This window comes from Zalophus californianus, chromosome 7, assembly GCF_009762305.2.
Source record: "Zalophus californianus isolate mZalCal1 chromosome 7, mZalCal1.pri.v2, whole genome shotgun sequence".
NCBI classification, from domain to species: domain Eukaryota; kingdom Metazoa; phylum Chordata; class Mammalia; order Carnivora; family Otariidae; genus Zalophus; species Zalophus californianus.
In genome coordinates, this window is record NC_045601.1 from 33327227 (window position 1) to 33353263 (window position 26037).

Below are 26037 nucleotides of genomic sequence, written 5' to 3' on the forward strand. Positions count from 1 at the left end.
GCCCCATTTTCCGTTTGGCCAACTTGTATATAGGTCATGGATTGCAGTTTCCCAGCACTGTTAACAAGAGAGGTGGGAAGTTAGTATTAACGGCTTTATTTAGCTCTGTAAAAAAGAAGGAAAAAAAATTCTTTGGTGAATTTTCACTGAATACCTGGCAACATAACAAGAGCATTATTTTGTCGAAGGTCTTGGGTTGGGGAAACAGGTGGGAATTCTTTCAGGTACTAGAACATTAGAAATAAGATTAGGAGCCCTTGTGAGACCCTGTGGGGTTGTGTGTGCATTTGGGGCACCTGGTGAGAGGCTTTGGAGCACAGAGTGGAGCAGAGTAGAGGATAATGTAAGGAGGCTGCCGCCTGGTCTAGGAGCCATGCAGACGAGCCAAAGCAACCCAAGCCGGAAGAAGATCTTAAACTGGGCTGTGAACATCTGAAGAGCAAGTGTAGCTGACTGACTGGGGGCGCTCTGGGAAGGACTTGACAATTTGAGTAGCCGTGCCTTCAAGCAGATTGTAGCAAAACCCTTGGGACTTGGTCTTTCCATGGGAAAACATGCTTCTGTTTCTCTTTACACATAAAAACCACAAATCTGCTCAGGACTTCACTGGAAATTATTCTCAACAGCAACAAAAGAAATGGGTCTTGCTTTAAACTCCATGGTTATGCCTATCGCTGAAAATACGTGTTGGGAGCTCATCCGTTATCACAGTAGCTGGGATGCATTTTCCCTGGGCAGGAAGAGATGGTGGGCTTGCCTCCACCAGAACCAAAAGCCAGGTTCCCGTCTTTCCAGAAGAAGGTGGAGCCAACCCTGGTGGCCAAACCACAGATTTGGCTGGCAGCTGGGAATACGATGCATCCTTTCACGCCTTCTGTTAAAGAAAGCATTTTTACATAAGCTGATTTCCATCGGGGGCTAAAAAGAGATCCCTCCTAGAACTGATAGAATATTATTATTCCTTCCATATGGCACCAATGCTGTTATTTTAAATTACCTCCGTCTGAAAGCCCCAGCAGACAGTTCCATTGTAATCAAATGCAATAAAACAGAATGAGTGTCTTCAAACACTGAGTTTTACATTATCAACAGGGGCAAATGGAGACTAATGTCTCTGGACTTATGTGAAGAATTTGAAGTGGGGCGAGGGGTAGCCAAGAAAATACCCAGCACCAGTGGTCCGTCCTTGCTTTTGGTCATTCACACCATCTTTCATAAGATTGTATGTCACTACAAAAGTTGGTGCATTTCTTACAGGTGACCAAACTCAGTACGTTTTATAAAGTTAATCACTCTAATAGCTTGTTAGCTTCACATGCAAAGATTGGAATATAACCAGACTCCCACTTAGGACATGGGAAGCATCTTTTGTTGGTCTTAACTAGAAAACTGTGGCAACCACAAGAGTACTCAATCTACTTTAATGACCACTTTGGATTAAGTGTTTCTTTTTGGTTATCTATGTTGACTCCTTGGGGCTCCCACTGAGAAAAGAATTCTGCTAGTGAAATGTTGACTTCTTTCCGTATTGAGAAATAGCTCCCTGATGTTTTGGTTTTAGAGGCAAACGCTTGAACTATTCTCCATCTGAGTTACATGAATGCCCTCTTCTTCCCTTTGCCCACCAGCAAATTGCCAGTATTCCCAAGCCATTGCTTGCATGAAAGCTGCCTTCATGGGTGATCCATATCTAGTATGGAGAGACTCCACTTGTTCTGTGGGTCATCGCAAGGGTGGTGTGATTTGTGAAGGTAGCTGGGAAAGGGAGAGAAGCAAACTCAGGGCCGGAAGTGATGCCTGGAAGGGCGTCATTTTAGAGTTGCCGTGGGGCAGGCGGAGGAAGTGGGAATGCTCTCGCAGAGGGAATCCACAGTGCTCTCAAGGCACTTGTCTTTTGCTATCTGTTTGCTCTCTACCCGAATTTATTCATCTATAAAATCAGAATGATGTACACTTCCATGGGATTATGTAATAAGGATACTTAAGAATTTTACTTAAAAAAATAGTGTCCTTCAGAGTAGACAGAGTCCTATAAAAGTTAAAAAGTTGCCAAGCGTCCAGTCCATAGTACACATCCAAGAGAATCTTATATTCTTGGTACTCTCCAACGAACTGCTATTTAACTGAGTCTCATAGATGTACCCCTGGGTCATAGCTGCCACTTTGCAAAGTGGTTCAGAACAAGCTTTTCAGTATTCCATTTGTGCTGTTGTTTGAATTTATGAACTTATTTCATTAGCTAAGCCATTGACCGTTGCTCTCTGACCAGTAGAAATTCGCTGCGCTTTAGCCATGGATCAGTCCCCAAGTCATGTTCTTTTTGTCCACTGGTACAGGTAAGAGCCAGCCTTGCGTTTCTGCTGGTGATGGGGGCTCTGCGACAGTTCTTCGTTAACTGAAAGGAAAATTATCAGTTAGTACTTTGGAAGCAGCTAAGTGCCTGCCATTGGTCATGTACAACTCATGCGTGGGTGTTGGCCAGCATTTCTGCAAGTTACTCAAGGCCAGGTCCCCAGAGCAAGGCCGTTGCAGGGTCTCCCCTCACCTCCCCAACCACTTCCAACAGAAATGAAATGCTTATTTTGAAAGAATGGACCCAATTGTAGTGGACAAACTACCACTGTAATAATTGTTACATGCTAAGTGTAGCTAAGTATACTTAATATTTAGCAGATTAAGTGTTGATTAAATGTATTAAGACTCCCTCATTCAATAAGCATTGATAAAGCAATGTCTGTAGGCCAGGGGCGGGGATGTAGAAATGAATAAGATAGAGTTTCTGTCTCTGACCCTCCCTGCCCCCAAAAATGTGTTGGGCATTTAGTCCTTAGATATGTCAAATTAGTCTTCTCTCTTTTACATTTTGACATCCTTTACTGAAAACTGACAGTTTCAACTTTTTACCACCTGCACATTCCCTAACCCCTTAAAATATGACCTCAGTTAAAGCTACTCTACTGAACTATTAAAGCTCATCAATGATATCTTATTTGTGAAATCTAGTGGCATTTTTCGACCCCCAGCTTCCTTCCCTGGAACATCTGACACAAGCCCCATCACGATCCAGTTATTTTCCTCCCTTTGGCTTTTATTATATACCATCATTCTGTGTCCTCTTCTCTGCTCCTGTAGGTTCAACTATTACCTTGCTGGCAATAACACATCTGATCTTTAGCCCTGAGATTTCCCTTGAGATCCCAACAAGTATCCTTTGGGATCTGGGATCTTCCTGGTACATCAAAAAAATACATCTCTCTTCCTAACCACCACCAACACACACCACTGAATCTGTTTTTACTCTTAAAATTTTATTTTCAGAATTATAATTATTCATATCATCTAAAACCAGAGATCAGAAGCTTATAATCTTATGGGAGGTAGTACACGTTTAGAGACTTGAGCCTGGAAATCTTCCCTTTGGCTGCTATATCAAATCCAAGCAATTTACCCCTTGCCACGCACTTTATATGCGATGTACCCCAGGACACATGCGCTCTCCTTGACCTGAGTTCTAGGCCTCCACAACGGCTTGCCATCATAGTCAGCAGGTGTTACATACGCACTGGATGGTGACAAGCCATGGGCTACATGAGCCTCAAGATTTAATAGCTAATATTTATTGAGTACTTGTTATGTGCCAACCACTGTGTAACTCCCTTTGCATGTCTTATCACATTTAATTCTTGCAATGGCGTTATGCTGTAGTCATCCTTGTTAGTCTTACTTTACAGATGAGCAAACTGAGGCAGGGAGAAATCAAGAGGAAGCAATTTGCCTACGATCCCAGAAATGGATGGATTCAGGATTCCGTCCCAGGCAGTCTGATTCCAGAGCCCACACTCTCAACCACTCGGTTACATTGCCTGTCCATTAGGTGATTGCTAGTTCAAAGGTGTTGCTTGAGATGGCCCCTGGCTTAGATAATAAACTCATTGAAATGTGAGTAATTTCTTCCCTTTTAGTCTTCATTAACGAAGACTAACTACACGACGATTGCTTTGAATGAGGAACCAGAACGCAAATTGTAGAACTGAAAATTGGTGACCTGAGTAATGGGATTGAAGGGAGAGAACTCTAGGAGGAGTGGAGAAGCAGAACAGAGACCAAGAGGAAGCTCCTCAGTCCACAGGGAGTTAGCTCTCCAGTACATGGTGTCTGGTGCAAGGTCCGGAGAACAACAGTGATAATTCACCTTCCTCCTGAAGGAGCTTGCACCTGGCTATCGCTTTACTTCATTCGGCCTATTAAGGTGCGTGCTGAGAGGTACTAGACAGGTGAGACTGGCAGGTGGCCTTGAAAACACCTGAGTTTGGTATTGTGGACATTCTGCAGGCCATGAAGTTCTCCTCTTGGGCCACAGGTGAAGAAATGCAGCCTCTTTGACTCAGGGTGACGTCTTCATGCTAAGGAATCGCCGTCAGAAATACTTACTCCTGTTACATGAAGAGATGAAAGCCTCTCAAAGCTTTCATGAAATCCTTGCCTTGTTTAAAATTCTCCCACAGTTGCCTTCCTTGTTTGTGGTAAGTTTGTTTGCCTGGGCCAAAAGGATTCATCCATTCAACAGATATCTATTGAATATGTCGTCTGTGTTCAATACTCCAGGAGTTGTGTGCTGGCTGAGAAGGCTAGCTCTGGAGCTGGCTGGCCAGGGTTCAGTTCCTGTCTCTACCACTTTCCAGGTGAGTGATTTGGGCAATTTACTTAATTGTTACAAGGTAATTTTAATAATAGCTATTATTATAATGACAAAACACGGCTTCTTGGAATTTATAAGTTAGCAGGGATAATAACAACTAATAGTTTTTGGAATAGGCATTGTTAAGAACCTTGTATGTATCACCTCATTTAATCCCCATACCAACCTTATAGCTATTTCCTGCTATTATTCTATTTTACAGATGAAGAAAACTGATCTTCAAGAGGTTGAGTAGCCATTGTGACACTGGGAATTCAAACCCCATTTGGTTTGAATCTGTAGTCTGAGCTCTTAACAATTTTACTCTAATAATGCTTAAATTATTCTGATTTTTTCCAAATACTTATCTTCTTCCCTTTTGATTGCTGACTACTAAAGCATATATATGAAGTTCAGTGAAAGATGTCTAGCCATCTGCTACTTGAGATGTTTGTTTTAGAATGTTAAGTTGCTGAAGGCCAGAATGTGATCACTTACCAGACCTTATTTTGGATCTAACTCCATACAAAAACTTTCAGGCATTCAATAGACATTTTTTTTTAGCATAATGATTATTTGGGCAGTGTTGGTTATTCAGAGAGCAATTTGTCCTTGATCAGGGTGATGGTATTTGGGGGGCAAGGAGTAATACTGGAAGTAGAGGTTTAGGAATCTCAGGAGTTGGGGAGGTAAGATAATCAAAACTTGTACTCAGAAGGTATGAAATGTCCATGGGAGTAGTTGATGAAGGGTTTTGCTGATGGAAAGTTCAAGATTCAGACATCCACCTCAAGAGCTACTCCTCGAGGTAATTGACAGAGATTGAAGTGTGCAGGATGCTAGAGAATTTTCTTTCTTCCTTTGTGAGAAAATTGATGTTGTCTACATACTAATTAAATTTACATGCACCATTACCTCCCAAGGCTTCAAGTGTAGGGATTAATGCTGAGTGATTACAGTACCTCCACATGCTTTCCATCACATCTTAAAATGCCTCTCTAGGCTGATGAACTAGGATGTATGGAGAAGGCAAGCTGATGTTCTGTTTCAGAATGTAGGACTCTGGGGTTCTGTGAACACACCAGTTAATCTGTCAATGTCCCTTTCTTTACAGGAACAAAATTGGAATGATTACACTTGCCATAACCCCGGTTGGAAGATTAATGACATGACATTTGACCATCTGGTTACAGTTTTTAAGTGGGAACTGCTAAATAAAGATACAAACTGGTGATATTTTATTTGGGGTCAAGTGATCTCAATTGCCCTCAAACTATAGAAAAGATATAACTACTTACACTTAGGAAAACAGCCACAGAAAGAACTATCCTTTAAAAGTGTTCTTAAAGTTTTTTTAAAGGAAAATTTGGAAAATAAAGGGAACAGATCTACATAAAAAATGAAAATACGTTTAGGCTAAGGTTGTCTGCTAACACTGGAAAACGTAATCAGGAATTATTCCAAGAAAGGATGCACAGTTCCCATTGGGGAGAAGAGGGAAAGATAAGCAAAGCACAGTTGGAATAGAAAATTCTTGAGAGAGTAATAGTACAGGGTGCCCCTCACCTGCTATCCTGGCCAGGTACCTACAAGGAATAGTGCCCAGGGCCCTCATTGTCTTACCCCACCACACTTGGGACCCAGTCTCAACTGAATGAAAGCTGACAACAGAGAAGCCTGCTTTGGTCCAGTCAGCAGGGCAGTCCTCCCTTGGTATCCTGCAGATGGTTCCTTGGCAAGCTGCTGGCAACAGCGTGCTAATAGTCATTAGTATTCTCTCCAACAATAAGCCTCAGATGGGACCCCTACTGCATTAAGTGACTGATGCAGAGAGTTTCACTGCCTCCTTCCACCTCCTCACTCACTCCGCCTGTGCTCCTTTACCTATAGCCCAGAAGCTCCAGGCACACTTGAGTGAGAGCCAACAAAAGGGAACCATGGAGAAGAACCACAGAAAGTGGAGGCTTATTACATCATTGTGGGGGCCCCTTAGCTGTTTGGAGGGTTCTGCTTCCAGTGGGAGTGCTCTGCTCTAATGTTGGGATAAGACTTAGGGAGAAGGGCAGGTCATTCTTCAGGCCATTGACCAGACCTGTAAATGAGGCCAGAGCCAGAAACAGAGAGACTTGCGATGTCTCTCCTCCAACTTCTAACAATTTTGCCAAATGCCTTTTGTGGTTTTCTAGACCTAGGATTGTTCTCTCAGTTCTGAAAGCCCATAGTAAAAATCTGTTCCAGAATCTCGGACAATCCCTCGTATGTGGTATCTTCTCAAATATGTGTTGAATGAATGCATGAGAACTCTTCCTACCCAAAAGTATGGTGCACATTTGGAACAAGCCTCAAAGTTGGTGAAAGGACTCTACCCGGGGGGCCTTGGCCTTTGTTGTATAGGGCTGACCTTCTCGCTTTCCTTTGGGTTATATGCTGTGTTGCAAAACATGGAGGCTTTGATCTCTAGACAACTTACATTGTCTAGGGCAAGGATGAAGGGGTCACCGTGCAATGATCCTGGTACTCACGTTAAGCATGTCCTTGGGGCCTGGTACTGTGTGTACACATTGCCTGCATTTTGTCCTGCATCAGCCCCCTGTGATGCCCGGCCACGCTTTCAAGGGCAGGCTGCCTTCTCCAGGACCTTCTGAAGGAATGTGATTGATATGTCTATACCTCATAATTATCTACATTATCTAAATAAGCAAAATACTGTAGACCCATTTAATTTTAATTTTTGCAGATTACAGATGTTTTCCCCCCAAAGTCACCGAGGGATAAGTAAGGCTATAAAACCAAGATTCATCCTTTTTTGAAGAAGAGTCTGTCCCAAATACCAGGTGTCCTGCTGAATGATCTGGCCTATAATAACTTAAATAGAGGCCAGTAAGAGACTTTGGAATCCATGAGGCTATCTTGGTCTGTTGCTTGCCTCATTTAAGGCTTGATGCATTTTTGAGGTACTTAACATTTATCTCCCCAAAAAGGCAGCCAGAGATGAAACTTGGGAGTGACATGAATGATTCAAGTCTCTGTGACATCAGCATCCTGTTACTGCTCCACAGGGTGCTCAGTGTCACTGGGGGCCTGGCATGCCTGTGAATGACAATGGCCATTGCAACAGCTTTAAAAGACTTTCAAAATAGAAATGTTTGCAATGGCTTGGCATTCAACCAATTTGGAAGGCTAAAATCCCATAGTTAGGATCCTGGAGATTTCTAATTTTCTCTTCCTTTTTCAGAGGCTCTTTTCCAGGACTCAGTCAGTGTTAATGAATGGCTAGGTGGCAGAACATCTGGTAGACTGGTCTTGAGGCCATGGAGGATAAACTAACTTAATAAAAGGGTTTATCACATGAGTTCTGTAGAGCAAGGCAATACAGCTGGGTCATTCAACAAGAGAGCTGGTCATAAAAATGAGGAAAAAAATGAAAGGCTAAGGGATATTTGAGTATGTTATGATTGGAAACTTATGATTCTATAATGTGCTCCCTGTCCTCTAGAATTTGTGTTCTAAATCTCATCTTAGAAGTATCCCACTTAGAAGTGGCTCAGTCAGTTAAGCATCTGACTCTAGATTTCGGTTCAGGTCATGATCTCAGGGTTGTGAGATCGAGCCCCGCATCAAGCTTTACACGGGGCGTGGAGCCTACATAAGATTTTCTCTCCCTCTCCCTTAACCCCCCCATTAAAAAAAAAAAAAGGACTATCCCCCGTTGTACTTCTGTTTGATTTTAGGTCATATATGATGGCAGTCTGCATTCGAGATTCCGAATATCTGTTTATAGAATGACATCCATAAAGGCATTGCCTGGACTTGGCAAGTTTTTGTGGGAGAGGAATGATTTTCAAATTTGTTTTTATAGTGCTTTAATATGACACCATCCAACTTAGATATTACTGGTTTCTGTTGCTATTGCTAAAATAACTATTAACCTCTATAATATTAATCTAATATTTGCTGGGCACATTATTAACATTTAGTCTGTGAAGTCACATTTCAGTTTCATTAATTTAACTACAGCAGGATAAACACTCTCAATCCAGGACCCCACTGCCTATGTCCAAATCACTTTGAGCTCCTGAGTTGTTTTGTTTTGTTTTTCCTTAAGACTATAAGACTCATGAAAAGCTTACACCAAGCCCTCAACTATCTATTAAGGCTTGACATTTGCCAAACACTGTGATAGCATAGTGTTTGTTTGGCACATTTTCTTAATAGAAGTTCCGTGGGTGAGAAAGTAGTGTGTGTGTGCACACACTCATGTCAGATGCACATAGGTGTCTGTCAGGTAGAGAAGGCAGACCATGATACGTGTTTTAACATTTGTGGAATATATTGCCCTGTGAGAGAGAGAGAAGCAATCACAGGTCAAAATGGCTGATTCGCAGTTCGGCTCTCTGGGGCGGGGTGGGGGGAGGGTCTGCAGTTAAGGGGTCCTCACCGCAGGCCTGCAGAGCCTCAGGATCCACGCTGCTGAAAGGATCGCACTGCCTGTTCACCAATGAAGGTATCTGGAGAGAGTGCTTAGTGAGAAGTACCTACAGATCACAACCATGTATTGCCCCAGACACCCCCCAGAAACACTGACCGTGCATTGGCTAGTTGCAAAGGTGTGCCATGGGAAAGGACTTCAAGCCACTACCTGGTGTGGCTTCACACTTACCCTCCATCAGTTTGATCCTGAAGTAGGCGATGAGAAGAAGCAGCAGCAAGGTCACAGGTAGGAAGACCCCAGCAAGCAGGAACAAGCCGGGGAGCTCCCTCATGAATGCTGACATCACAGGGCTCATTGCCAATCACCCAGACCCCAGGGGCCAGCGAGCTCACGCTCAGGATGAGGGCAGCTTTGCTCAGAGTCTACACTTGTTTTCTTCTGGGGCTCCGGCCTTTGCTCAGCACATCTCGGTGGAAATCTTGTGGACTTTGCTCTATTTCAACAGCCCCGTGAATTCTGAGAGGATTGCTAGCAGGTTACTCTGTAACTCAGCTACAAAGTGTCGAGGAATTTGAATGTGATTCCTCCAAGCCATTCCAGAGAGGAGCATTTATCTGGCCAGGGTTGGGAATGACACCAGGAGGCCTAGATTTCTTTGTATTCAGTTTCTCTGGAGTGAAAAGTACCTGATTCCAAGCAAAACTCAGTGTTATAGATATTTTACTTATATATTCCCAGACATGGGAAGAATTTTTCCTACATTTTCTAAATTTCAGTGTTGAAAATTACTTAGTAGCCATGTTCATGTACCTATGAACCTGTGTCTAGAAAAAGTGAATTTTCCTTCATATGTAGTTGATATAACTAATATCAAGGAAGGAGGAGCAATATTCTTTCCATATGTAAAAACTCTTCCTAGTATGTCCTCCTCTGAATACTTTTCTGAGAGGTGCACTGGTATATTTATTTATTCAACAAATATTTAATCCTACTAGAACCCAACCTCTTGGCTAGATGCTGGCTGTACAAAGAGTAGTAAGTCTTGGTCCCTGCTTTCTGAGAGTGGAAACAGACACAGAAAGAGGTAATTGCCACAAGTGCTATAGTGATGGAATGGATAGTAATATAGCCCCTTTTCCTTCTCCCCTTGATGCATCAGTGTTTGCTCACTGCTTTAGTAGTTTGTACTCTTAGTTATCTTTTGCTTACATATTTCTGTGGTCCACCATTAGCAGTAGAAGGTGGGACCTGAATGCTAGTGTTGTGGTTTGTGTGGTAACTACAGAGTTTCTGGGAAAAGAAAGGGCAGTAAATCCTTTTGACACTGATGTATTGACTAAGTTGAGTTGCCACTGACTGCTTTAGTGAAAAAAGTTCAAAGATACTGGTCTACTAAACTAAAAGCAATGGAAAGAATCATTTCCATAATGAAAGAATCTCCTGGAGAATCTGGGAAATTTGGAGGGGAAATTGACAGCCACCTTCTTGGGTTCATGTTCTAACCTCTTTTCATGTTCTAACCCTATCCCTGTCCCCACTTGGGAGCTGCCTGGGTGAGTGGCTGGCAGATTCTCTCAAGCACATGCTGTTGTGAGTGCCTCTTGAATTCTTTTCACCAGGGATTTTGCATGGCCATGCAGAGTCTTAGTCCCCCTTGTAAAGCAGCACCCTAATTTATAAAATAAGAAGAATAGAGAGCATCTCTGGGATGCTTGACTGGCATGCCTAAGCAATGAACAGTAAACAGCTTCCTCTCAGAAGAGAGACATCTTAATTGCAGAAAGAGCCATTTAGAATAGCCAAGATTAAGTCAGCATCTGTCGTACCTTATTTGCTTCTCTTCTCCCCCTCCACACTCCTTGAGTGGTGTTGTTGCTATTTCTCTTGAGTGCTTTCCAATGAGATGGCTCTCTGGTGCTCTTTCAGCTTGAACAGGATGCTAATTTGTAAAGTGTCAGTCTACAGAGAAACTCCATGAGCAGGTGACATTACCAGGGAGATGTTAGGCAGCTTTTAGGCAGACTGTCATGTTCTTTCTTTCCATTTTATTCCATTCAGCATTCAGGCCTTCACTGAATGCCTAGCAAAGGTAAGTAAGAGTAACAGGCAAATATATAAATGACAATAATGTAAGTAATTTGACCTATAAAGTGCAATGTAAGCACTGAGGAGAGACTGACTGATTCCAGTTAGGGAATTGGGCCAAGTTCATTAAAAGGATAGCATTTGAGCTAAGCCTGGGGATGGGGAGCTGTGGAATGACCTCCTTAGACAAATACATGACAGTAGGTCAGGGCAGGGTTTATGGAGGACAGGGAAGAAATAAAAGTACCCCAATGATGTGGGGTTCAGACCAGAGATATGAAGGTGGAAAAATGGGGTAGCATCAAGGCATAGACTCTTGAAAGCCCTGCTAAGGACTGCACTGTTTGGACAAGGGGGACCAATGGAAGGTCTTTGATCATGGAAGTTCATGAGCTGACCTGGGTTCATTTAGGTAGCCTTTGACAGAATGGACTGAAGAGAAGATCAGAGTAGGCTGTCTCAACATAGTATCAAGATGCAATGAGTCTGAGATGGGGGCAGCTGAGGGAAGGGAAAGAGGAGGACAAGGGGCGGCAGGAACCACATGAACAGTCCTTGGTGAATAATTAGAGAGAGGTAAATGTCACCCATGATACTACTAATCACTGAGCACTTACTCTGTATTGGGCACCTCATAAATACTCTATGTGTATCTTATTTAATCTCCAGAGTAAGGGAAGAGACTCATTAGACAAATGAAGAAATGAGGCACAGAGAGGTTAAATAACTCTCCCAAGATGCATATGTAAATAAGTGACAGATCCGGGACCATACTCCTGAACCTGTGCTCTCATCCACTGCGCTGTGCTGGGCGTGGGTGGCTGGGGAGATGGTAGTGCTGGAAGGGGAGACCTGAACACAGGCTGGGCAGCAGGTTTGGATGGGGGAACATTTATAGTTTTGCACTCATTAAATTGGAGGTAATGAAAGGGGAAGCTTGTGGAAATCTGGAGGTCAGGAGAGAGGACAAGTCTTGCAGTGCAGATTGGGAGTTCTTAGAGTACAGATGGTGGCTGGGGCCGAGCAGGTGGAGAGATTGCTCAGGAAGGAGTGCACATGAGAATAAAAGAGAGACCAGCTGTGGACCCTAAAGAACGTTCTCGCTTAAGACATGGGAGGAAGGATAAGAACCAGGGAAGAAAACCAAAAGGCTCTATGGGGTAGGAGAGGAGCCCACAGGATGCAAAGTTAGGAAATGGTTGCAAAAGAAAGTTCCAAGAAGGAGAGGGTGAGAAGTAGTATCAGTGACTGGTTCTGAGCTAATTCTGACCCACGTGGAGAATTCTAAGAGGTGCAATCTGTGAAGTGGACTTAAAGGTTTACTCTCTTCTTAAAAAGGCTCTTTTGGGATATAATTGACATAATAAACTATACGACTTTATAAGTTTTGACCTATGTGTATATGCCTGTGAGCTCATTGTCACAATCAAATGAAGAACCTATCCATCACCCCAAAAGTTTTCTCTGTTCCTTTCCCATCCCAGTCTCCCACCCGTCCTGCTCCCCCAAGCGGCAGTCAACCCCTGATCTATTATCTGTTACTATGTGTTTGCATTTTTTAGAATTTTATACACATGGAATCATACAGTATGTCTCCTTTTTGTCTAGCTTCTTTCATTTGGCATAATTATTTTGAAATTCATCCATGTTGTTGTGTGTATCAATACACAGCTTTGTATTGCCAACTAGCTTTTCATTGTGTGGATATCCATTTTTTACCCATTAACCTGTTAGAGCTGCTATGAACATTCCTATATAATTCTTTTTATGGCCATGTGCTCTCATTTCTCTTGGGTAGATACCTAGGGATCAAATGGTTGGATCATATGGTAAGTGTATGTTTAACTTTTTAAGAAATTGTCAACCCGTTTTCCAAACTGGTTATATCATTTTATATCTCTGCCAGCAGTGTTATAAGAATTCTAGTTTCTTCACACGCTCACCAACACTTGGTATGGTCAGGTTTTTGGCTATTCCAATGATAGGTAGTGGAATCTCACTGTGGTTTTATTATGCGTTTCCCTAATGATGTTGAACATCTTTTCAGGTACCTGTTTGCCATTTTATGTATCTTATTTCATAAAGTGTCTGTTCAATACTTTTGCATGTTTTAAAAAAATTAGATTATTTCTTCCTGAGTTTTGAGAGTTCTTTATATACTCTGGATACAAGTCAATTATCATATATATGATTTGCAAGGATTTTTTCCCCCACTCTAGCTTTTTTCATTCACTTACCAATGTCTTTGAAAACACAGAAGGTTTAAATTTTGAGTCCAGTTAACCAATTTATTTTTCTATGGATTGTGCTTTTCATGGCATGTCTAAGAAGATAAAGATAAGAAATCTTTGACTAGCTCAAGGTCACATAGACTTTCTCCTGTGTTTTCCTCTGTTTGGTAGTTTTAGCTTTTATATTTAGGATTATGATCTATTGTGAGTTAATTTTTATATATGATGAGAGAGATGGGTTAGAGTACTTTCTTTTTTCATACAGATCTTCAATTGTTCCAGCACTATTTGTTGACAAAGCAGTTCTTGCTCCTGAATTGCCTTTGAACCTTCGTCAAAAATCAGAAGTCCAATTATTTCTGCATTCCGTATTCTGCTCCATTGATCCAGTTGTTAATCTTTACGCCAGTGCCATTCTGTTTTGATGACTGTAGCCTTAAAATAGGTCTTGAAATCAGGTACTCTTAGCTCTCCAACTTTGTTCTTTTTCCAAGTTGTTTTGGCTAGTACAGGTCATTTTCATTTCCATATAAATTTTAGGATTACCGTGCCAATTTTTATAAAAAGTCCTGTTGGGATTTTCATTGAGATAGCATTGCATCTGTAAATGAGCAAAGAATCACTATGAGGAGATAATTGATATTTTAACAACAGTGAGTCTTCTGACCCATGAACACCACATGTGTTTCCCTCTTCTTTGGATCTTCTTTAGCTTTTTACAGCAGTGTTTTGTAGTTTTCAGTGTGCTAGTCTTGAACATTTTTTGGCAGATTTATGCTTAAGTGTTTCATATTTTTTATGCTGTTGCAAAGGGTGTTGCTTTTTAGATTTTGATTTGTGATGACTGCTAGTATTAAAGGTTTTCTTAAATTATGAAAAATGCCACAGGACTGGGAACTTCTAGAAGATAAAATATTAGAATTGATTAAAACATCCTTCAGAGCTTGGGAACTTTTATTTATAAAGGCTCTTATCCCAATCCAAACTGGCTGCTTGGAGTTATATTTAGTAGGCATAGCAGCTATAGAAGGATGGGGACGGTGGACACACTCGTAATCTATTTGATTTACTGGAATTCAGGGTGGGATTCCATAGGCAATGTGCAATTTCCTACCACAACTATTCCTACCACAACTAATTCTTTACCTGGCTCTTTACCATGTAGTACGAAAAATCATTAATATTATTGGAAAATATACGTCTGTGAAAATTGAGGGACATAACACGTTGGGGATTATACTCTCCTATTGATTTCCTTAATAGCAAATCCTCCCATTGTTGATTTTACATGATTATTTAAGAAACAAGTGGTTGCAGATTTTGATATTTGGGAATAAAAAGCCTAGGGACTACTTGTATATCACCTAGTATACTCTTAGTGAGAGCTGGACAAAAGTCTTCCTTAGATAATTGTGACCTATTGCAGGTAATACCAACCCCACCAAGCCTCTGCTTTGGATTCTGCATTAGTCTGCCTGAACCATAAAGAATGACTCATTCTAATGACATGGGCAAAATCCTTCCTCAGGTAATTGTGACCTATTATAGATAATATCAAACCCACCAGGGCCCTGATTTGGAGTCTGCATCAGTCTGCCTGAGCCATAAAGAATGACTCATTCCACTGACATGGCGTAGGCCAATGAAAGTTCTGAAGTCCATCAGTGGAAGGTGCTAAAGTTCCATTGACTGATACCTGGGCTATCAGATTATGTACAGCTACAAAACCAATACAAAAAATTTAGTACAAACAAAACTAGTGAATTTCAAATAAAGTGTTTTGATTTAATTATGTGCATGACATTTTGCCGAAATGAAGTCTCACCCACAGGGTAAATGTAGTACTGACGGCCCTTTTGAGTAGGAAAGCCTATCTGCTTTGGCCCTTTATTAACTGTCCCTCCTAGCTTGGCTCATAACTAAGTACTATTACCTGGCACCAGTACTACAGTCAACACAAAAATGAGTGCTCTGAAATCATGTGACAGCAATGGGTTATAAGGTGCTCATTCAATAAAAAAGATGATTACAGACGAGATAATACAGAATCTACATTCTTTGTGAACTTTGTGAGAACATCCACCGGCTTTTATTTATTTATATTTGCAGGCAAAAAATATTTATTAAGGGCTTAACATGTGCCCTGGAGGCACTGATCTGGGGACTATGAACATATCTCTGGATAAGATCAATTCCCTGTCCTTACAGAACTTACATTCCGGTGGAGTAAACAGACAGTAAGTGATAGTAGGTACCAGTTTTGGAATGCGGGTACTGTTCTAGGCAGTGGTCTAATCATTGCCTGTGCTGTGTCTCATTACAGTCTTACATGAATGCCTTTGAAGTAAGGGCCGTTTTTCTCATCACTATTCTACCGACAGAAAAGCTCCTGGAGTTTTCATGACTCATCAAGGATTACACCACTAGAAAGTGGCAGAACTAGGATTTGTACCCAGAGCCCAAACACTTATCCACTGTACTCTACTCTTCTGCTTCTCAACCTCCTAGAGACAGGAGTCTGGAGGCTAGAAATCCAAGATAAAGATGTTGGCAGAGTTTGTTTCTGTTGAGACCCTTCTCCTTGGCTTGTAGGTGGCTGCCTTCTTGCTGTGTCCTCACTTGGCCTCCTCTCTGTGCACAGGCACTCCTGGTGTCTCCCTCTTCTTAGAGGTGTACCAGTTGTATTGGATTAGAATCCCACCTTTATGACCTATTATACCTTAATTGCTTCCTTAAAGGCCCTAGTCACATTGGGGGTTAGGGCTTCAACATATGAATTCTGGGAGGGGACACAATTCAGAGGTTTCTCTGAAAAGTTGACTTTTGAGCAGAGACTTGAATGAAGTGAAAGAAGGAGTCATGTGCACATTTGGAGGAACAGAGTTCTAGGCAGAAGGACTAGGAGTACTAAATTTCTGAAATGGAAATGTTTCTGGCATGATCAAAGATATGTAATGAGACCTATGGTGGCTGGAGCACACTGAGAAAGAGGGCAAGTAATAGAAATTACACTTTTGAGAAATACTGATCTAGAAACTTGACAGCACTGACAATAGGCCAAGAAAATGTGCCCATCTCTGTGTCTAATCTCTGAAGCTCAGATTCTACCACAATGCATTGAACATTGCTTGAAAAATGGTTAAATATAGAGAATCCTGGGGTAAGCAGGTTTCTTTACTGCAAGGTTTTGTAGAGCCTTTAATTTGGTAGGGTGCATCATGAATCCCCAAAAGGAATACTGCATGAGCCTTTTCCAAACTTACTGGACCATCAGGTCTTTTTTGTCCGGAGGCTCTTGGGAGATTAAGGTCTACATACAGACCGTGCTTTTGGGTATGGGCCACTGGGTAAGAAGATTTGTCCTGGTGCTCTGAACATAAAGCTTGTCCCTAAGTATCAACATATAGGTTGGAGATTCTTAGGTAGGGAACAATGGATAAGGAACAAATTATGAAAAATTATGATGGTGGTTTTTTTTGTTTTTATTTTTGTTTGCTTTTGTTTTTGTAAATTGTACTAGCACACACTGGCCCCCGCAATTCAAGAAGCATCAACATTGTCTCACTCATGAAATGTTTCCAATTGTCAGCTCATTCCACTTTGCAAGGTTATTTTGTTCATTGGAAAATGATTTTTAGAACATGCCCACCTGAACACAGATTCCTTGTAATCCCATCCCATCTAGGGTGGCCTTGGACTTCAGGTATTTCTGGTCATTAGCAATAAGCTGTAACAGAAGTGGGTGGCTCTCTGGGGTTTGTATGAAAGTGAATGTTTGCCCTTCTGAGTGGCAGGGAAATGAGGGCATTTTGACACCAAAAAGTTGTATGTTGCTTGAACAGATTTGGAATCTCAGAGATGGAAGTCCTGCCAATTCAGGCTTTTTCTCCCTTCACCCATTCTGTTTTAATCAATCAATATGTTTATGAAATAAGAGATCAGAACAGAGACTGATTTATGCTAATTTAAGTTAATCACGTTTCAGTGCCAGCACCCCTCATTTGCATAGGCTCTTCCAGACCCAGGGAAAGGTACTGAACATACAAATACTTGGGCATAGTTTTTGTAAAGTTTGCAAAAGAAAAATATATTGACTGCAATTGATTAAGACTCATTGTCTTTGTACCTCAACTTCCCTTCTGCCATGCTCCTTGTGTCATGTCCTGTTGGGAGCAGCCATAGACATATTTGGGGCAGGTGTTGGGGAAGATGAGTTGGGGACACATTTAATTGAGTTAGTAGTAGAATGTATATGTGGGTTTGCAGTCATTTCTGTATATAGTTAAGTTGTGTCTAACTGTGGTGTGTGAAAGGCTTCGGGAATACTCCTACCATCCACTGTGCAGTAACTCTTAGTGGGTGACCTAAAGGTTCAGGGGCAAAAGGTCATACCTCAGTTTGAACATGTCCTTTGGTACTCAACTTCAGAATATGGGAAGTGGAAGAGAAATAGGTTTGAAATATATGGAGCCAGAGCGACTCTGGAAAATTTTCCAAATATCATGCATGTAAAATTATAACTGGAAGATTTGATTCTCATTCGTGCTCAGTCAAAATGAAAGTTCTCTCCTACAGCGTATATACAATTACAAACAAAGTATACATTTTGGAGTTAATTGGGTAAAATAGAATTTTTCAGTACTGTGTCTGAGGACGACAACGGTTAGCAACAGTCCTACAAACAGTAATTGTATCTTTGTGCAATTTTACAGATCCCCAAGTATTGGATTACATTTTAGTGTGTATGATGGATCTTGTCTTGACTAAGAGGGGCAGTTCTGGACAAAAGAGCACACAGAACTGCCACCTGGAAGAGCAGGTACATGAAGAAACCTGTGTTCTAATACCAAAGTATACATATTTATGAAAGTTCAATGTATGTAATATAAATTTTATTATATGGTTATATAGCACAATGTAATATAATGACAATTTTAAAAAACATTTAATTCCTCTTGGAATGCCTTTATTTCAGATTAGTTTTGTGTTCTTCAAAATTATTGATTATACCAAAACTCAAATATGAAAAGAAGGAAATTCCTAGTGGAGGCCAAAATCAAAAACTGAAAGATCGACAAAACCTCCAGAATGTTTAAAAAAAAAAAAAAAGCTGTTAGCTTTTTAAAATATGTATCTTGTTATTTTTTTCTCATTCTATGTGAATATTCATTTTCATACAGAATTTTGTCTACAACTTTGTATTTTTTTCTCTGAAATAGAGAACCCCCCCGCCCCTGACAAAATATAAAGCTTCAGACCTGCAAAACCGGAATCTGCTGCTGAAGAACAGAAATTTTCCAGAGAAGAAAAGCCTGAGAGAAGTACCAGACAGCCTTGCAGTCCACTTTGTGATTTCTAAATGCTCTAATTTGGGCTTCTTGCCATAATTTCAGAAGGATAATGACCCTTCTCATTGGTATTTCTGGCTATTTGCAGGCCCTGGAATGCACTTCTGACTTAATGGGCTCTCACCAAAGATGGTCATGTTCAGTATTAAAGGGCAGGGGGGTTGGGAGGTGGTGGGGGTGGGGGGTGGTTTGAAGTGATGCCACAGACTCTATGCAGTAAAGTCAGAGAGGAGGTTTTCTTTCTGCTTTAGAAGAGTTACATTTTATTTATTTATTTACTTATTTATTTACTTAGAGTGTGTGAGCGGGGCCAGGGTGAGGGACAGAGGGAGAGGGAGAGAGGGAATCTCAAGTAGGCTTCACACCCAGCTCAGAGCCTGACTCGGGGCTCGATCTCATGACCCCAAGACCATGACCTGAACCAAAATCAAGAGTCAGTTGTTTAGCCGACTGAGCCACCCAAGCACCCCTATAATTATCCTTTTAAATCGAATTCTCCCCTAGCATAACGGGTGCTCAGTACAGAAGAGCTTCCATTATTATTGTGGCAATCTCCGCCACCCAATGTCTGCTCCAAGGATTACATTTTATATAAAAGATAACACACATTTGCACAAATATAACATTTATGTTTTACAACATGTTTTTAAACATGTACCATGTGTTAGGTCATGAAATGAATTTAGCAAGTCTCAACCAGAATTTTATAAAAAATGAAATAAAAGAGAAAAATATTTGACTGTATTTCATGTGGTAAGAGACAGAACTGTTTTATGAAACTTGTTTTAGTGTTGGGAACAGGGTGTGTGGGGGGGGTGTGTTTGTATGTGTGAATTGTATTTCTTACCATTAGTTGCCTTTGAAAGTTTGAAAGTCATTGTTACAAGGCTTATACTTCTAATGAAAGTAATGAAAACATAGGTATTCACGTCAGAGCAGAACGTTAAACAGAAATGAAATCTAACCCAGATATCATTGATTGATTTTATGGCTTTTTTTTTTAAGATTTTATTTATTTATTTGTCAGAGAGAGAGAGAGCACAAGCAGGGGGAGCGGCAGAGGGAGAGGGAGAAGCTGACTCCCTGCTGAGCAAGGAGCCTGATGTGGGACTCGATCCCAGGACCCTGAGATCATGACCTTGAGCCAAAGGCAGATGTTTAATCCACTGAGCCACCCAGGCATCCCTAAGCCTTTTTTTTCCTTTTTTTTTTTTAAATTGGGAGGCAACCTTTTCCTGCTAAGTAGTACTATTCCTAAATGTATGTCACAGAGAAGATAATCTAACACAATGCTGTTACACAGATTTATAGCTGATCTTTGAAATACAAGTCAGAATGCTCCTTTTAGAAAAAACATAATTTTATTTCTATTTCCCTTTAGAAAAAAGTCCTTATGACTTCTGCGGTATCCAAACCGTTCATCCACAGCGCCATTTATCTTTTCATTTTAAAGATTTATTTATTTATTTGAGAGAGCGAGAGAGTACATGAGATGGGGAAGGGTTAGAGGGAGAAGCAGGCTCCTCGCTGAGCAGGAAGCCCAATGCGGGACTCGATCCCAGGACTCCAGGATCATGACCTGAGCCGAAGGCAGTCGCTTAACCAACTGAGCCACCCAGGCGCCCCACAGTGCCATTTAAACCTGTGTTTGCAGATGACCGACAAATCTGCCTTTCCTTGCACAGCCCAGCTTTCTGTTAAGACACTGCACTTTAAAAACTCGTCCCTGCAGTGAAGACTAAGTTCTTCCACGAGCAGAGTGCGTATAATGCGCAAGTCTGTATTAATCACTAGAGGTAAGCTACCAGGCCATTACTAGAACTTTCCGCCAAGGTAGTAACAGGAAAATAACAGCTGTTTGTATAAGGAAACTAGGAGCTCATTTGCACAGCTGCTGGAGGCGATAGGGAGATTAATGCGTGTTGTCAGTGCTACAAGTTTAATTTAACTTGTGCTAAAATAGCATCAATACACATTGCCCCTTGCCATTCATTTCCCCTGAATGCTGATTAATTTACTCTCATTTCACCCTGAATGCTGCCAGGCAGGCAGTAATGAGTTGTAGCCATCTGGCCGTATTTTATCTTCCCCACTGCCCCTAAAAAGAAACAGAGATGGGGACATTCTTTTCATGGGCATCCATCCCACTGCTCAGAGTTCCCAGTCCTCCTTTTGGGGAACACAGGGCAGATAGCTGTCCAGACAGTGGATTCCTGAGCTGGGACACGGTTTTTGTGTTGGAGCTGGAAAGCGAAAGCCTAATTTCAGAATTGGTTGGGGGGGTGGGGGGATGGGGGTTGGGAGGGGATGGATCACAGAACCTATATACAGAGTTAACAGTTAAGCTTCCTAAAAAGAGATTTGTAAAGTATAGCTACTGTTACAGAGTAGTATTTTGTAGATACATCATAATACGAAGTACACAGAGATAAGCCTCTTTATAGACATATAAAGCAATATTGTTAATATTGTCTTAACTCCTAGAAGAACGGGAAACCATCTGGTCTCAGTAATTGCTTCTAAATATAATTTATTATCTTTTCATGATATTTTCAGAATAATCAGACATATTACCTCATCATGGGTAAAAGAATAATAAGTTAGACTGACATAAAATTTGATTCTATTTCAAGGATACTACTTTTTAAAAAATCAACTTCATTGAGGTATAGTTCACATATAATAAATTCTGCCCATATAAGTCTATATCTCACTGTGTTTTGACACATTTATATACTCATACAATCACCACCACAGTCAAGGTATAGAATAGTTCTATCAGCCCCCAAAATTGTCCTTGTGCCCCTTCCCAGTCGATTCTTCCCGCCCCAGCACCAGGTAACCTCTGACATTCTGTCAGCGTAGATTAAATTGACTTTTTCTAGAGTTTCATAGAAATGGAATCTTAACGGTATATATAGTTTTTAAAAAGATTTTATTTATTTATTTTAGAGAGAGGGCACACACAAGCTGGGGGAGGGAGAGGGACAAGCAGACTCCATGCTGAGCCCAAGAAAGGGCTCGTTCTCACGACCCTGAGATCATGACTTAAGCTGAAATCAAGAGTCAGATGCTCAACCAACTGAGCCACCCAGGCGCCCCCGGGTATGTATACTTTGGCGTCCTACTTTTTTGCTTAGCATAATTCATCCATGCTGTTGCATTTTTCAGTTGCTGAGTACTATTTCACTTTCACTCCATATCCTTCCATATCACTATGGGTGTGCCATAATTTGTTTATCCATTCATCTGTGGATAATGGACATTCGATTTCTAGTTTTTACCTATTATGAAAAAATTTGTGTACAAGTCTTTGTGTGGACATATATTTTAATTTCTCTTGAGTAAAAACTTAAGAATAGAATTGCCAGGTCTTACGGTAAATGTATGTTTAACTTTGTAAGAAACTATCAAACAGCCTTCCAAAATGATGATAGCATTTCACAATCTTACCAGCAATGGATGAGGAGGATTCCAGATGTTCCACATCCTCACCAACACTTGGTCTTGTTATCTTTTAAACATTGTATCATGTCAGTGGGTATATAGTGGCACTTCACTGAGCATCTAATTTGAATTTCCCTGTGTTTTAAAATACAGGTTTTATTGTTATTTAGGTATGGCAAGGCCAACAGATCAAGGGATGACTGCCATTAGAGTCAGCAAGGACCCAAGTATTAAGACATCAAAAACATAGAATAAAAAGGCATGATGAATATACCTGATGACTAATGATGTTGAATATCTTTTCATGTGTGTGTTGGCCATTCATATGGCTTCCTTTATAAAGTGTTCAATTTTTTTGCCTTTTTTAAAGAAAAATTGTATTGCCTTCTTACTGAGTTCTAACTAATTAATATGAATTTTTGATCTAAGTTCTTTATCAGATACTCATATTGCAAATATTTTCTCTCAATCCATGGGAGAGAATTTCATTTTCTTTTGATTTTCTCAAAAATGTTTTTCAAGGAGCTTAAGTTTTAAATTTTGATGACATTGTCAGTTTTTTCTTTTATGGTTCATGCCTTTTGTGTTTTATCGAAATCTTGGCCTACCCCAAGATCATGAAGATATTTTTCTGTTTTTTCCTAGAAGTTTAAATATTAGTTTTAAATATTACATTTAGATCTGTAGTCCATTTTGAGTTAAATTTCTGTATTGCTTTAAGTAAGGGTCAAGGTTCATTTTCCTTCCCCAACATTTGTTCAAAAGACTTTCTTTTCCCCATTGAATTAAATTGGCATATTAATTTTTATTGAAAATCAACTGGCCACCTGTGTGTGGGTCTATTTCTGAATTCTCTATTCTGTTGCATTGATTTGTAGGTCTGTCCTTCAATGCCTGTATGATATTCTTTTGATTGTTGTAGCTTTATAGGAAATCTTGAAATAAGAAACTGTGTCATCCAACTTTGAATTGTTTGGCTATTTTAAGTCCTTTTCTTTTCCAAGTAATTTTAGAATCAGATTTATTAAAAAAAAAAAAAAAAACCTGTTGGGATTTTGTTGAATCTATGACTCAATTTGGAGAGAATGAGAATCTTAATAGCATTGAGTCTTCTAATTCATAAATATGGTCTACGTATCCATTTACTTAGTCCTTTGTCATGTTCTCTCAGGAATCTTTTGTAGTTTTTTGAATACAGGTTTGCACATATTTTGTTTAATTTACTTCTAAGTGTTTCATATTTGGCATGCTATTATAAACGGAATTTAAAAATTTTTCATTTTCAATTGTTTCTAGTATATAGAAATACAGTTAATTTTTGTATATTGATTCTGTATTTTGAGAACTTTCTGAGCTTGCTTATAAGTTGTAAGGACTTTTTTGGGTAAATTCCTTAGGGGTTTTTATGTGTCATGTGTACATAAGGAGTTTTACTTCTTTCTTTACAATCTGCAAGCTTGTTATTTCTTTTTATTGTCTAATTGCACTGTTTAGAACCTTTAGTACAGTGTTGAACAAGTAAAAGAGTGGGCAATTGTTCTTTTTTTGGAAGTTATTCTGCCTAGCTTCTGGGGATTTCAATCTTGCATGCACAGATTCGTATTTGGCAAAAAACTCATGGGATCCCTATGCAGATTTTTAGAATTGTTTTTCTGCTTAGCTTCCTCCTGTTGGGGACTCTGCCCTACAAATTCTAGCTGCTTTGTCCTCCCCAATTTCCTGCCTCTGAATCCTAAACTCAGCAAGATTCTCAAGCTCTACTTGTATTCCCCTTTTCTGTCCTGCAGTCTAGAGATTGTCAGAAATCCTGGGTGATGGCAGGAACCACCTGATTTTTTACCCTATTCTAAAGGATCACAGTCCTCTACTGCCTAGTGCCTGAAAATAGTTGTTTCTGTGTTTTATCTAGTTTTCTAGTTGTTTACAATGGAAGGGTAATTCTGGAGCTCGTTACTCCTTTGTGCTTAGAAATAGATACCATCTGGGGTGCCTGGGTGGCTCAATTGGTTGGGCGTCTGCCTTCAGCTCAGGTCATGATCCCGGGGTCCTGGGATCGAGTCCCGCATTGGGCTCCCTGCTCAGCGGAGAGCCTGCTTCTCCCTCCGCCTCTCTCTCTCTCGTCTCTTTTGAGATAAATAAATAAAATCTTAAAAAATAAAAATAAAAAAACAAAACAGCTGCTCCCCCAGAAATTTTGATTTAAATGGCATCGATTTTTTTTAAAGCTCTCAGGTGATTATAATGTGTCACAGAGGCTGAGAATTACCAATTTACTCTCAAAACTCTACAGAACTTGTCAATAAGTGTTCCATGACATCCTGGTGTGGCCAAGATGGTTTACAGATGTACTGAGTTACAGATCTCTTCATTCCTGGGGGCAGCCTATCTTAGCCAGGTCCCTTGCTCCAGCAGGAGTCAGCACCCTCAGTTTACCACAGCGTGCCATACAGACACTATCCTTTCCTGAGTGGGCTGTGACTGCAGGCCACTGAGCTTTAGAAGTTAATCCTCCTTTAGATTCTCTCATCTTCGTATCTCAGCTCAAATGTCACCAAACCTTTTCCTGACCCTTCAGGGTCAGCCTTTTTCCTTTCTGCCCATTCCCATTGCAGCACACGTACACCCCTATGATAGTCATGTTAGAGTTTTAAGTCTGTTTCTACTTAAGATTTTAATCCCTGGAAGGTAGGGGGGTTGGTTTCTTTAATCATCTCTTCCTATTATTAAGCAGAGTGTTTTGTGCCTCAAATTTATTATATTTGGGTAGGCCATTCTGGAGTTTAATGTTGGGAAGTGTTCTGTGGCCAAAAATATCTTCTGTTTTATTGAAAATCTTTTCTGTTAGTAATGAGTATGTTTTCGGGGCACCTGGGTGCTGCAGTGGGTTAAGCATCCAACTCTTGGTTTCAGCTCAGGTTGTGATTTCAGGGTCATGAGATCGAGCCCCCTGTCATGCTCTGCACTCATGTGGAGTCTGCCTAAGACTGTCTCTCTCCCAGGCGCCTGGGTGGCTCATTTGGTTAAGTGTCTGCCTTCTGCTCAGGTCATGATCCCAGGACCCTGGGATCCAGTCTGCATCGGGAATCCTTGCTCAGCAGGGAGCCTGCTTCTCCCTCTGCCTGCCGCTCCCCCTGCTTGTGCACGCTCTCTCAAATAAATAAAATCTTAAAAAAAAAAAGAGTGTCCCTCTCCTTCTGGCCCTCCCCACCACACCTTCACTCTCTAAAATAAATAAATAGATCTTTTAAAAAAAAGTATGTTTTCAGATTCTCCATAAGTCAGTTGGGTGGGAGAGGAATTTTGTATTTTGTATTACATTATAGTGGGGCTTGAATTCATTTCAGGTCTCTAATCTTTTTTTGCACTTAATTAATTTTGTCCTTTAGGGAGAAGAATTTGATGGTGCCTTTCTACCTTTAGGCATTTGTACTTCAGAAATGAAATTCTTTAATTTTGATGAATTTTGCTATTTATACCATTTCAGCTTTTAAATCCAGAAATCTTTATTAGGTTAGATTATTGTTTTCAAATTAAGCAATAAATAAATTGGATGGAAAATGAATTTCCATAGGGATAATGTGGAAGAAAATGCAAACGTAAATTGCTATCTATTTGGCTACATAACACCAAGCTTCATATGTTTACTTAATTCTTCTTTTATATTAATGTTGCCATGAGAAGAGTCACTCTGTCTGATACAGTGCTTTTGCATACATTAGGAAAATGCACCTCTTCTGGGCATTGCTTAGCAAACAGAACAAGGGCTAGATTGTAACCCCACTTACCTCCTGAGTCAGGAAGCCTCAGATAGGGCAT

At 40.6% G+C, this 26037-nt stretch overlaps 1 protein-coding gene and 1 long non-coding RNA gene across 3 annotated transcripts; one reads left to right on the forward strand and one right to left on the reverse strand.

Moving 5' to 3' along the window:
• Positions 1-1777: 1777 nt before the first annotated feature.
• On the reverse strand, positions 1778-26037 carry SMLR1 (small leucine rich protein 1). Its single transcript, XM_027604032.1, is given in 4 exon segments — positions 1778-2395; positions 9339-9490; positions 9492-9603; positions 26007-26037. Coding segments are annotated over 4 exon segments (381 nt in total). The 3' UTR covers positions 1778-2309.
• LOC113927366 lies at positions 4084-5911 on the forward strand. Of its 2 annotated transcripts, XR_003521602.1 has the most exons (4): positions 4084-4249; positions 4333-4523; positions 4606-4682; positions 5793-5911. It is a non-coding gene; the product is annotated as an uncharacterized LOC113927366 (long non-coding RNA). The 2 variants fall into 2 exon arrangements; XR_003521601.1 differs by lacking the exon at positions 4084-4249 and having other exon boundaries at positions 4257-4523.